Raw genomic sequence first — 14,091 nt, 5'->3', positions numbered from 1 at the left:
TCTGCATAGCAGTGAACAACATGGTTGTTGAGTCGTTTCAGTTGTGTCTGACACTTTGTGAACCCATTTGGGGTTTTCTGGCAGAGATACTGGAGTGGTTTGCCATTTCCTTCTGCAGGTCATTTTACAGATGAGGAAACTGAGGCAAAAAGGGTGAAGTGGCTTGCCCAGGGTCACCGGCTAAGAAGTGCTTGAGACCAGATTTGAATTCATGAAGAAGAGTCTTCTTGCCTCCAGGGCCAGCAGTTAGTTGGAGGTATGCTTACATCAGCTTAAGGAAACAACATCACCGAGCTGAAAGGGGCCTCAGAAGTCACCTGTGTCAGTTTTCCATTTATAATATCCTGGGACATAAATGTTCACATTAAGGGAGAAACTTAATCTTTAGCACACCTGAATCATGAAGGACTTTTCAACCCCTTTAGTCAGGGACGACTTTTCCCCTTTTGAACCTCAGTACTTTAAACAGTCCTTTAACTGGATTTCCGGAAAGTTCTTATCATGGGTTGTTGTGCAGTAGTCAGCTCTGTGTCACATCCTTTTATTAGGCTGAGTGCCTGTACTTGTCTCTTCCAGCACTTCTGGCTGTACCTCTGGCATGGGTCGGCAGGGCTCTATGCATAGTTGGCGCCTGATAAATGTTTACTTTATTGGATTTAGTACCCGCTAGCCACAACCAAAGTTGTCCTGGAGCACAATTAAGTCAAGCCCAGAGATTAGATGATGAAGGCCTGCTCAAGCTCATCACCACGTCACTATTCTTTGACATTAGCTACCTTTTCTTGGAATCTTGATTTTGGGTCCACTGTCATGTGGGGAGCCTGACTGACTCTTCCTCTTAGAACCAGGGAAAGCAGGGAGTTAGAAGGAATTAGGACAGAGAATGAAAGAAGCTGGAGGGGTGCCGAGGGGAAGGGAGAAGTGGGAAAAGGTGAGTGAACAGACGGGGCAATGCTGCTCCTGCTCACAGTTGCTCCCCTAAAAGATATTATGAACGCTGAGGTGTATAGGGGATCAGTATGCTCCAAAGAAGATTGCAATTTTACTAGGTGCAACAGACCAATTCCATGTCCATTCTCTTAATGCCCAGCTATGGGCTCTGAAAGTTGCCTGATCTAATCTTGACTGATTAATTCAATTTTACTGATTTTGGGGTTCTTTTTGTGGCCACTGGGTAAACTATTCATAAAGAATGAGGGATTTTCATAATTAGAAAGAACCTTAATAGTCACCTAGCCCTATCCCTTTATCTTATAATTTAGGCAACCAAGGCTCATCAAAACTTGAGTGGCTTGACCCAAATTACAGTGCTAGTGAAAAAGCTGGGACTCAAATCTAGACTTTCTCCAAGCTCCTTCTATCCTACTCCCAGAGACTGACAACTCTAACAATATCGGGGGTACAAATGGAGGTACAAGCTATAAGTGCTTATAAAAAAAACCATGCTGCCTCCATCATATGGGAGGCTCCAAAGAGGGACAGGGAAGGGACCCGGCAGGGGCAATGCTGTACTCAGTGCATCTGGTGGTTTATCCTTTTGATGTAAAGGAGCCAAAAGGCAAGCCTGGCCCACTTGGGAAGGGAGCTAAAGTAAAGATATGAGTAGACTCTGTGGTGGGACCACCAAGAGATAGCATGAAACTTTTTTTTTTTGCACATACTCAAAAACTTGCCAAAATACTTGGCTTGAAAACTACATTACAGAGTCTTTTCTCTTTTGCCTCAGCTGAAAAGGGTCTATTCCTGTGACATAATGTTTCGCCTTTCTAGCTCCCAAAACAATTTCTCATTGGAAGAGATAACAAACTTCATCAGAGAACAAATGTCTGTATTAAAGCAGGACAGAAAATTCCCAGGCCATAAGGTAGGGAGCCACAGGGGCTAGGAATCATGGTATGGAGATATATATATATATATATATCTAAGGTTTAAAAAAAATGTGTGTATATATATATATTTTTTTTAAACCTTTACTTTCCATCTTAGAATCAATACCATGTATTAGTTCTAATGCAGAAGAGTGGTAAGGGCTAAGCAATGGGAGTGACTTGCCCAGGGTCACACAGCTAAGAAGTGTCTGAGGCCAGATTTAAACCCAGGACTTCCCATCTCTGGGCCTGGCTCTCAATCCACTGAGCCACCCAGATGCCCCCTATATTTTTTGTTACAGAGAATTATTTAAACAACAGTATTAATCTACTACATTATATCCTGGTGTCTGCCACTGGGCAACCCTTCCTTAGGGAGAGGGGAATGGAAATTACCTTAGATGGTACAAATAGATAGGTAGTGCTAAAGGACTTAGAATACAGCTTTATTATCTCTCCTGTCTCTGAACTAGCAGAAGCTGTGATCACCTTATGGACACCCAAACTTATCACAATGGAGACAAGGGTTGAAAAACTCCAAAGTCCTAGTATCTTAAGTTTATCACTAACAATTCCCCCTCTGGCCTTTCTGCTTCAATCAGATATTCTTAACCTTTTTTGGTGTTGTGGATTCCTCTGGTGAAGGCTATAGACCCCTTCTTGGAAAAATGTTTTTAAGTAATTTGAGGAAATACTCTATTTCAGTTAGAGGCTAGTGAAAATACAGGCTTTTTCACCTCCTCCAAGCTCACATACCTCCTGAAATCTATTCATGGGATCTTTGGAAGACCATGTACCTAGGCTCAGAATCAATGGCCTAAATGGTCACGACACACTTTGTTAATCACCATCTTTACAAGCCAGTCTGCCCTGTGAAGCGCCACTCCCTTCCCCCCTCTGACACCCCCAAACTACTAGAGTTCTGGCAGAAGTGCCAGAAGCTGATTGCAACAACTAATCCCAGCTAATGTCTAGTACAACATTTTATAGGGTACAACAGGCCAATTCCATGTGTAATTCCCTGTGTGGGAGTATCCTTGGAGATTCCAGCATGCTACCCAAGAAGCCTACACCCTTCAATATCTAAGTCTCTCTGAGATATAGTAGGCAATCCACAACCCAGCACAGGAATAGCAGAATCACTTTGTGGGTGTGGGTATTCATTCATTTTCTTTAGCTGTTTATTAATTATTGGCTTTTGGCTATCTATAGTAAAGACTTGCTCTTTTTTTTATATATTCAGCAATCATTCTGTTCAAGCTACTGCTACGCCTTCATCTGTTGGATCTTAATGTATCTTCAGAGACAAGAGCCAGAGATTCAAGTACTTTAAGAGGAATATTTTTCTCAGCTGTTGATGACTAACTAAGAAGAGGAAATTAAGAAAGCACTATTTTCTGACTAGGTTTTATATCTTAACAAGGTTCAACGGTAAATTCTGGATCTTAAATCTTTTTTATTTTTAGCCATATATTTGATTCTAATTTCCACACTTTAACTTCTTTGCATTAAAAGTATAAATTAAATCAAAATGTGACTACTTATATTTTATATACTAATGAAGTGAGAGATTTAAATGAATTTTTATGATACTGAAGTTTGCTTCTATGCAATTATTAAACTTTTTGTGACCCCAAAATGAGATGCATCCACAATTAGGCTATCTATAGAGAATAAAATTAAGGAGGATTTTTTTTTAATATTTGAGAAACGGAAAAGCTGATCGTTTCCAATATTCTGCAACCCATACTTTGTTTCAAACTGTTCCAGTGGTCACTCTGTTAAATCCTGAATTGCTTCTATAAGTGTGGCTAATTTCAAGAAGGAGATCATAACCTGGATCCCTCCCACACTCAGTTTCCTGAGCAAAAGTGTACAAACTGTTTGATTTTTACAAGTTCCTGATTTTAAAAAGACTGAATAATCAAAAGATGTGATCAGAAAATCAGTGTGATTCTTATCTATTTTATAACTACTATCATATCATATCATTGGTTGGCCAATGATGAATTGGAAAATAAAAACTTATACAAGTGTTCCGACACTGGCAAAATTATATACTTTGTAAAATGTGGAGTGGAAGAATATCTACAGGTTTCTAGGCTACAATCAAGCAAAATATGGATGCCATTCAACTACAAATATATAATAAATTTTTTTTATTTTAAAGATCTAATTTTTTAGTTTCAAGATTGGAAAAGAATGAGGTTTTAGAGTAAGCTAAACTACAAAGGAATAACAAAGTTAATGTGATAGTAATCCAATTCATTTATTCTCATTCCCCTCCTCTTCTTAAGAACAAAATGGGGGGTGGGGGGTTGGGAGAGGGAGTAATTGAATTTGATGGAGAACTTCAAATCCCACTCATTTAAAATTGTGACAAATAATGCTTCTAGGGGGAGGTTATTCTATGCCTAGGTCCAGAATATTTCTTTGGTTGATTAGGGAATAATGACTAACTCAAATTCTTGGGCCTCAATTATATCAATAAAATATCTTATAAAAGGGAAATCACTGCTCATCACTGGACTAATGAATCACATATTCTCTTAGACAAGAATCACTACCTGCCTAATGAGACTATCTCTACCTTATTACAGAGAGATTATATTGGCTTTCACTTTCTGCCGTGGTTTTCTTTTTTATGGTAGCAGAAGGAGCTTTACCTTCTGGATGTAAACTGACTTGTGTATGGTTTATTTCATGAATGAAGTCATTAGTCAATAGCTAAACAAAGGCACTGGTAGTTTTCCCCAGGAGCATAAGACTATTCAGGGACTCAGTGTGATTTTTCAAGGAGAGGTCTCAAGAGCCAGAATGACACACATGATTAATGGAAATGCAAAACTGAATAACCAGCTTGTTTGAGGGCCTGATACTTTACTGCATTCTGCAATTACCACATGGGAAGGTGGAGGCTTTGGGTCTTCAAGTTCAGGTAGCAAATTGTTTCTGTTAACCTGACTCCCTGGTTCTGTAACGACCACTGTGGAGTCTGGCTGATGCAGCCTGGCTCAAAAGTCACTCCGATTACATAAAGTAAAAGGAATTAAATCTGGGGAAGTTAATGAAATGCTTTATAAATTGGTTAACAGGTGTGAATTAAGGCTTTCTCTCCCTTTTTTATGGAAGAACAGTTCCTTCCTGGTTTATCCAACAGTTAAGGTAACTTCTGAGCCTCTGATACTGTTGGTTCAAATCTATTTAAGGCTAAGCAATATGTAATTCTCAACTTTAGACAAATATGGTCACGGAACCTCTACTGAGTAGATGGAGTAGTTTACAAAAGAGAAGACAGCCCTCGCCTACAAGGAAATTACACTGGAGGCTTTGGTTAACTACTGCAGGTAGGTGATGCCGCAGAGAGCCTGGTGAACTTGGAGTCAGGAAGATCGGGGTTAAAATCCAGCCTCAAACAATGATTCACTGTGTGATCCGGGACAAGTCCCTTAATCTCAGCCTGCCTCAGTTTCTTCATCTGTAAAATGGGGATGATAATAATAATAGCACCCACCTCCCAGGGTTGTTGTGAGGATCAAATGGCATAACAATTGTAAAGTGCTTAGTACATGCCTAGCACATAGGAAGAGCTAGATGAATGTTAGCTGTTGTTGTTGTTGTTATTATTATTATTAACCAGGTAAAAATGTGACACAAAGAGTGATACTGGCTTTCTTAGGCTCTCGAATCTAAAGAAGTCAGCTCATGTAGGCAAAGACAGAAAGACAATGAGAATATAGAATGAGGATGCTTGCATGGTCCTCTTGTCCTGGACAGTCAGTGCCAACTCTTCCTTATTGGGGAGCTCAAACCCTAATCTTACCTCAAATTTTTTAGTAAAACACTGTTTTGATCTGACTTTTGAAGAATAATATGAAAAGCAAAAGGGATTTTGTTTTGTTTTGTTTTGTTTTTTGTTCCTGAGGACTATCTCACATGCACTTCTGCATTTCAAAGTATTCTTTGAAGCACCCAAGTGTGAATTTTTGTAGCAATCTGGGTCCAGAGCAGAGGACCCGCTGCTCTGTAGGGGCTTTAAAAACTAATTTGGAGTTTGCTCACAGTAAATTTAAAGGTGATACAGGTTGAAAGGAAAATTCTGAGTATTTTTAAAATGTGAAAAGGCCAATGAGTCTAGATTTGACTGGGTACTCACTTTGTCACACAGCTCTTCAAATGTGCAGTCGGCAATGGTTCCACAAGCTTTATTCAGCCTCAGCTCTCTGCCTTGCACTTTCAGAATCCTTGGTCTAGTTACTATGGGAACATGAACAAAGACTCAATCTTGTCTGGATAATTACTATAAAATTCATCTCTTACAGATAGGAAATGCATAGCTTGATGAATAATAGCACATGATTCAACACATAAATTAGACAAAATGCTGATACAATGACTGCCACTTGAGTGTGGCATCAACCCATATACAGCAATGGAACTTATTAATTGGTCAGTGGAGATTGGGCATTGTGTTCTAAATGTATTCTCTTTCAAGAGAAATTAACTTACGTACAATCATTTTGTTTTTGAGCCAGCTCATCAAACAACTTATCCATGACAGCCTCCACATCAGCTTCACTTGTGCTACAGTGAAAAGAATAATAGAATATGAAATTAATAACACTTGAAGCCAACATCAAACAGCTGCCTGAGCCCGCTTAGCTTTTTGCCCATAAAAAAGGAGAACAGGATGTTATGCTCTAAATACAAACATTAGATTTCGAATACACTTAAAAGCAGAGAATATTAACTCTCAGGTAGATGATTCTGCCTTATTTGCATACACTGAAAGACTTCTGTGCTTCTGGCTGTTTCCAGTAATGAGGCGATACAGGCAGAGTAAATCCATTAATACTATGTGTACACAATGAGAAAAAAGGCTTCGGGCTCTCTGTTACATGCAAAACAAGAGCAAACAGACAAGGCAGTCAAGCAGCTAGAGAAGTATCCTTTGAAATCTCTACTGAGAGGGTACATGTGAAATTAAATATTGAAGCTGCTTTAAAAAAAAATTCGAGTCAAGCTGCCTGACTGCGCTGATCAAACATTTCCAGAATTAAATTACTAGCTTCCAAATACCAACCTGATCTGCACATCAATAACTTTATCAGACCTCTTTCAGGGGTGTAGGAAAAGGACAATTATAGACCACACATTCGCTCTCAAAAGCTCCTCCTGGAAAATTTAAGTTAACTTTCAGTTCATCTGCTGTCCTTGGAGCTAGTCTAAAATCTGTCTCATCACAGAATCTTTTGTATTCTAATTAGAAACCACCATATGGTTTACAGATCCCAAACATATAAATGTGATAATGCTGTGGCCTCTATCACTCTCACTTTCTTTTCCAAAAGGGGCTGGTAAACTCATGTACTCGATACAGCCAAATAATCTGCAAAAGAAATAGTGTCTTTCATAAAGGACCACACAAGTGAAAACTCAAGTTTACGTCCATCCTATACGCAGCCTTATACAGAATGACCTTACAATATGTTTACTTTTTACACACATTTCAGTCTTCTCTAGGTGTAAAATGCAATTAAGCTCAATTCTACATGCCCACTGATAATTCCCATCAACGAATTCTCCCGCCCACATCAAGGCAACCCAAAAGGCAGCCTAAAGTAAAGTTAACTGAATTTCTCCTTTGAAATAATTATTGGGTAGTAGGCTTTCACCCCAAGTCTTAAAACTCCGCACAGGCAAATGCTTTCCAAATAAGTTCCTTCATATGTAAGGGGTTGGCCGCTTTATGTAATTCCTTCAAAACTCATTCTCAAAGATGAGGAGGATAATTTTGTTGGAATAAAAATGCACTTTGATTTTTGAGTCTTGTTTGCAGTAATGATATTTAAGTGGACTTAATATTGAAGTTGACAACTGATGAAAAGGGATGAGAACAACTAGAAAGATTTAGAAAACTGAATAACATGGGATAAATGTTTAAGGACTAAGAATGAGAATCTCTCATATGTTTGTAAGGATTGAGACATATACATTTTCCAAGAATTCACAGAATAAAAATTACAGAATTTTAGTCAAGAGATCTTTTAGGTCATCTATTATAATTTCTTTGTTGTTGTTCAGTAGTTCAGTCATGCCCTGCTCTTCAGGACCCCACAGACCATAGCTATCCTTAGGGTTTTCTTGACAAGGATACTAGAGTGGTTTGCCATTTCCTTTTCCAGTGGATCCTTTTATCAGGCAATCAGAAGTTAAGTGACTTTCCTAGGATCACACAGCTAGGAAATATCTGAGGCTGGATTTGAATTCAGGTCTTTCTGACTCTGGGCCCAGTCCTTTTAACTACTAAGCCACAGATGCCTCATTCTAACCTGAACCTTAAAAGAATCCCCACTATATCTTACTGAACAGCTGGTAATCAGCCTTCGGCTGCAGACTTCCTAACAAGGGAGACCTCACTCTCTCTGCTGGTAGCTGATTCCATTTCTGGAGAGCTCTCCTTATTCTCTATATTGCTGCTTTGCAACTTTCACTCATCACTCCCAGTTCTGCCATTTGGAGATATAGTAAAAGAAGCCTAATTTCTCTTCTACATGATAGACTTTCACGTATCTGAAGATACCTATGAAGTCCCTTCTTCCCACCCTCCTACCACAAACGTTCTGTTCAGTAGGTTAACCATCCCTACTTCCTTCAACACATCTTTCCTTACATGGCATGGTGAAGGATAGCCCTCTACCAGCCTGGATGCTCTTCAGCATATCGAGCTCCTTCCTAAAATGGTGGCACTGAAAACTGAATACAACACCCTTGCCATCCTCTGTCCATATTAAAGGACAGCAAAACCATCCCCAGGTCCTATCTTAATGCAGCCTAATATTGTATTCGTCTTATTGGGTAGCCAAAGTATATTTTTGCCTCACATTAAGCATGTAGTCCATAAAGAATTCTTTTTCCGGATGAACTGATATCTAGCCATGCTTACCCTGCACTAACTTATACTTGTGAAGCTGATTTTTTTAAATCTAAGCTCAGTATGTCCTATGTTTCCGTATTACATTTCATCTTCAAGTCCATACTACAATTCTAGGTTTATTCCAGGTCCAACACACACACACACACACACACACAAATATTGGTCTATCTTGGCCAGATAATATAAAAGGATATATACAAATATATGTATATTGAATGAATGTATATGTACATATACACATACACATAGTATACTAAAATAGCTTAAAAATATGCCACCAGGAAGGGTAAGGAAAATGGTTCTCATGAACTGTTCCAGTTCAGGCAGACTTGGGGGTTCAGTCCTTGGGGGAGCCCAACCAACTCCAAAGAGAAGGGAGAAGAATAACTCCATTTTGGCAAAATCCATCTCTGTGGTATGTCACTATTAAATTATGTTTCAATAACAGAGTTGGAAAAAGAGTAGAGCTATCATATGCTTGAAGTCACTGCTAGCTGGAGAGTGAGATCTTTGGCATATAACATTTGTTGTTACTATACCACTTTCCAGATCATATTTCAAATCATTTCAATCCTTTGAAATTCATTTTTCAATTTAATGCTTTCTTATTTAAAGCCAAACATATTAATGATTAAATTTGTATGCAAATGGTGTTTATTAGTAGATAATTTTATGATTTTAACAAATATGCAAAACTTTACAAACATAGTTCTAAGGTCTATGGATGTAGAACAGAAGTGATATTATAAAATGATATAGCATGATTTTTCAATGGCAGAATATCATTTATTCATAAAGTATCAGTAAGGCTTATTTATTACAAAAATATTATAGAGATATTTTATTTTCAAAATCACTTATGGCTTCTTTTTACAGGTAGCTGTAGAATATTATTCAATGCATTTGGAAATCTATTATTTTTAATCAAAGTCTATAAGTAATAAAAACATACTGAATTTTACTTTGATTTTGAGATGACTAAATAATCGATGAAATAACATTTTACATTTTTTAAAGCCACTACCAACTCTAATGTGTTCCTTTAGAGTCATTTTTTAGGTGAATGCCTCCAGAGCCCTTTTAAGAACTGCCAAGTTCTAATTCAACAATCTTTATTTAGTGGGCACTATGTGCAATGAATACTAATAGCTTCCATTTACAAAGTGCTTTTTTTCATGACAGCCATGTGAGGTAAATAGTATAAATACTATCATCCCCATCTTAGAGATGAGGAAACTGAGATGCAGGGAGGCTAAGTGGTTTGCTTCTATTCAGCAACTAATAAATGTCAGAGGCAGCGTTTGAACTCAGGTCTCCTAACTCTAAACCCCAAACTAAAGGATGAAAGGTGTTTGAGCAACTGGCTAAGGAGGAGTGAAGTATAAACTTGTTTTTTAATGAAGCTGACAACTGAAGCACCCCAGTGTTCTAAACAGAGCTGGGAGAGAGGATCTGGCATGGAAGATTGTTTTTTTTTTTTTCTTTTTATTTAAACCCTTGCTTTCTGTTTTAGAATTGATGCAAATATCAATTCCAAGGCAGAAGAGTGGTAAAGACTAGGCAACTGGCATTAAATGACTTATGCAGGGTCACAGAGACAGGGAGTCTCTGAGGACAGATTTGAACCCAGGTCTTTCTGGCCCCAGGCCTGGCTCTCTATCCCCTGAGCCACCGAGCTGCCCCCAGGAAAGATCATTTCTAAGGGTCTTTCTTCCACCTAAAAGTTGCCTGCTAACTCTTCCACAAGGTGGTTCCAAATGGTGGCACTGAAAATGCCTTCAAACAAAGGTTCTTGACCTAGGTTTCATGTTTTTTAAAAAAATTTGATAAGTGTATTTCAAAATAATTGGCTTCCTTTGTAATCCTTCCTTTTGTATTAAAAACATTATTCTGAGAAGTACTGACAACAACATCTCTGGGAGACAGGTACTTTTATTCTCATTTTACAAGTGAGGAAATTGAAGCAAGCAGGATAAATGACTTGGCCAATTTTACATAGTTACTAAAGGTTTGAGGCAGGATTTGAACTCTGTTCTTTCTGATTCTAGCTCCAGTGCCCCATCTACTGCACCACTTACCTTCATTATGTCAATATCATTATCAATAATAAAATTATTTTTTAAAAAAATCTTAGAGGACAGCTAGGCAGCTAAGTGGATTGATAGCTAGACCCAGAGATGGGAGGTTCTTGGAACCAATACACAGTTTTGGTTCCGAGGCAGAAGAATGGTAAGGGTTAGACAACGGGGGTTAAGTGACTTGCTGAGGGTAACACAGCTAGGAAGAGTCTGAGGCCAGATTGGAACCCAGGACCTCCCATCTCTGGGCCTGGCTCTCAATCCACTGAGCCACCTAGCTACCCCAATAAAATTCTTAATAAGAAAAATAAGTAGTCTATGATATAAAAAAATTAAGAAGCCTTGTGAACCCAGAATGATCTGTAGGACTCTAGACAAGAGGGTTATGTGTTTTGTGCACCACCTGAATTCCAGAAGTATTCACTGTTAATTTGATTACATATGAAGAGTAAAGAAAAATGCCAAGGGCCCGTAAGGAAATGTATAGGCCCAAAATGTTAACTTCTTTTGCTTCATTAGAGTCATTTGTTACATGGAAAGGATCTATGATGGTGAGGGGTGTGGGGTCATTAAGAAGTGAAAGTGATATTTTAAAAAGAACATCAAGAAAATATTTTAAAAGAAAAAAAATAAGAAAACTGTACTGGTGACTGCTATTCACATCTAACCTCATTTTTTTCCTCTGAGGTTTTCTATTTTATAAGTCCCCAGTTCTATTAGCTCTTTTTGGAATCACAAATTGGGACAAGATTTGTCATCTCTACTTCTGCTACCGGTTTTCTTTCTTATCTTGTTATAGGAAAGGAAGGGAATGGAGGGGAGATTTCTTTTCTCATTAGTTGCACCAAGGCAAATTTAGATTTTTTTTTTAAATTGCACATGGACACCAAAAAAAGTTTTGATAAGCTAAAAATGGAGAAATATATTTTTACTGAATACATATTAAGTCTAACTGTAGATTGGTTTGGTTAACATAGTTTTGTCTTTGCCTCAATTTTGTCTGGCAGTGATTATTAGAGAATGGCTGCTCATCCACCCGTGGTGCCCACTTGGCACACAACTCTCACCTGTGGCTCAAGAAGCTATAGCATGGGCAAGACCACACACTGGGTATGTGAGTGGACTAAATGAGGCTGAGGGAAACCAATAGACCTCAAACCTTCAGTGAGTTAGAGGAATGTCTACCTCAAATATATGAAGTCTTCCCTGGTAGAATGGGAGGACAAGAACAACTTGTTTCAAAGACCACGATGGCAGCTGAAGCAGGCAGTAGACTGAGGAGAGTATTTAGAATCTGGTCAGAACCTGAAGATGCCAAGGTCATCCACTACATCGCTGGCCACCACCAGCTATCTTTTGGACCTTGGTGATTCTGGGAGAGTGAAACTGATGACTGTGTAACTCTGCCTCTCTTAAATCCTTATAAACAAACTAGTCAAGATATCATTGTGACATCTTTACCTATATATCACTGATCTTCTTTGAGATGAAGGGCAAAACAACTAGAGAACGGATATTTTAAAAGATCATCAAACTTCTATTAAAGGATGGACATCAGTGCCAATCACCAAGCGGTTATTTTCATTTTTTTTCCTAAAGCTGCTTTTTAGTTTTCTCTTCAAGTATGGATGACAAAGCAGTGGCCTATAAGGGTCAAACCCTAGAATTCCTTGCCCAGGGCAAGAAAGGGATCCCATTATCTACCATTCCCAAGATTGCTCCCCAAGTTTGAAGGTATCTGACACCAACCTTGCAATATAGCCTTTTAAAAGAATATATCTCTATTGGAGGTTCCTATTCCTGTTGGTTTCTAGAAGTCCTTCCCTTACCTCTGGACCACTTCTCTTTGCCCTATTAGCCTATTATGAGGGTCAGCTCTATCCTTTGGTAAAACTTTCCTCTCTTCTTCCTCTTCCAATGGCTTTTTCTCAATCTTCATTCTCCTTGATCATTCTGCATTCTTTAATACCATTCGTCACCCTTTCTTCCTTGATGATATTCTCTTCTCTCTAGGTTTTTGGGATATTGCTCTATCCTGGCTCTCCTCCTACCTATTCAACTGCTCCTTGATCTCCTTTGCTGGATCCTTATCCAGATCACACCCTTTAACTGTCCTGTTCTATTCTCCCACTATACTACTTGGTTTGGTTATCTCATCAGCTCCCAAGGAGTTAACTATCATCTCTATGCTGACAATTCTCAAATCTATACCCTTCCTTTCTCAAGGTCAACTCTATTGACTTCTAATCTTGAATCTCCAATTGCCTTTCAGATATTTCAAACTGGAGATCCAATGAATATCTTTTAATTTTAGCATGTTCATGGATTTATAAATTTTCCATGACTTTAAAGTCATTAACAGTTTTTCTTTATGTAAAATTTTCAGAAATTCAAAATAGTATAATCCAAAGCTTCTATCTAAATGTATAAAAATTTTAGTTCTTGGCATATCTAGAATGAGATAAAGCTTCATTTCAGATTTCTTAGTTCTTTTCTAGTCACCATCCACATACTTGTCTCATGATACAGATACAATGATTTCACAAAATATCCTTTGGCATATGGTAATTAGGAACTCCTCAATTTTGCATGTTCAAGGTCATTCAAACTGAAGCTTTCAGTCACTGTTAACAACATCTTGGGCTTTGATCAAATCACATTATTCAATGGATACTTGATCTGTTCCATTCACGTGTTTATGGACTTGTAATTGCTAGCCAAATATCCATCCAGATGTCCTGATGTTTTCATTTGGGTCTGACTATTCCCATAATACAGTCCTGAAAAATCACCCTGAGCTCTTTCCATTATTCCTCCAAAACCCAAGGGTGACCAGACAAGCCATTGATGAAAAAATAACTGAGTATTTAGTAGGTGCCTACATTATGCTAAGTGCTAAATCATACACAAAAAAGTAATACATATATTTGCCTTTATTGAATTTATGAGCTAGTAATCCCTTTATTTCTTTGTTAAGTATGATTATATTCAATCTATAGGCCAAAAAAATAAAAGAATAGAAAAAAGGTTCTTTACTCCACATGCACTGGAGTTTGGTAACCTATTTTCAGGGGTGTGCTTCTCCCTCTGAGAATGATGGTGTGCCTGTCATTGAGGAGTTGGATGATGAGGAACTATAGGAACTAGGTATCAGGTTGAGTGAACAAGTCAAACACGTGCAAGGTTGGGGTATGAGGAAGGAGTTGAT

At 38.2% G+C, this 14,091-nt stretch overlaps 1 protein-coding gene across 2 annotated transcripts in view; it reads right to left on the bottom strand.

Annotated features, from left to right (window-relative positions):
• The window catches only part of AFG1L (AFG1 like ATPase), a 217,422-nt gene that overhangs the window by 38,374 nt on the left and 164,957 nt on the right, over positions 1–14,091 (bottom strand). For both annotated transcript variants that reach the window (XM_044676669.1, XM_044676670.1), the window contains exons 9-10: positions 6,382–6,452; positions 6,025–6,125 (exon numbers count right to left, since the gene is read on the bottom strand). In XM_044676669.1, the coding sequence (XP_044532604.1) occupies positions 6,025–6,125; positions 6,382–6,452 (172 nt within the window). The remainder of the gene's footprint in view (positions 1–6,024; positions 6,126–6,381; positions 6,453–14,091) is intronic.

Source organism: Gracilinanus agilis, chromosome 4 (assembly GCF_016433145.1).
Source record: "Gracilinanus agilis isolate LMUSP501 chromosome 4, AgileGrace, whole genome shotgun sequence".
Lineage (NCBI taxonomy): Eukaryota > Metazoa > Chordata > Mammalia > Didelphimorphia > Didelphidae > Gracilinanus > Gracilinanus agilis.
The sequence above is the reverse complement of the archived record's forward strand: the minus strand, read 5'-3'. Positions and strand labels throughout refer to the sequence as shown.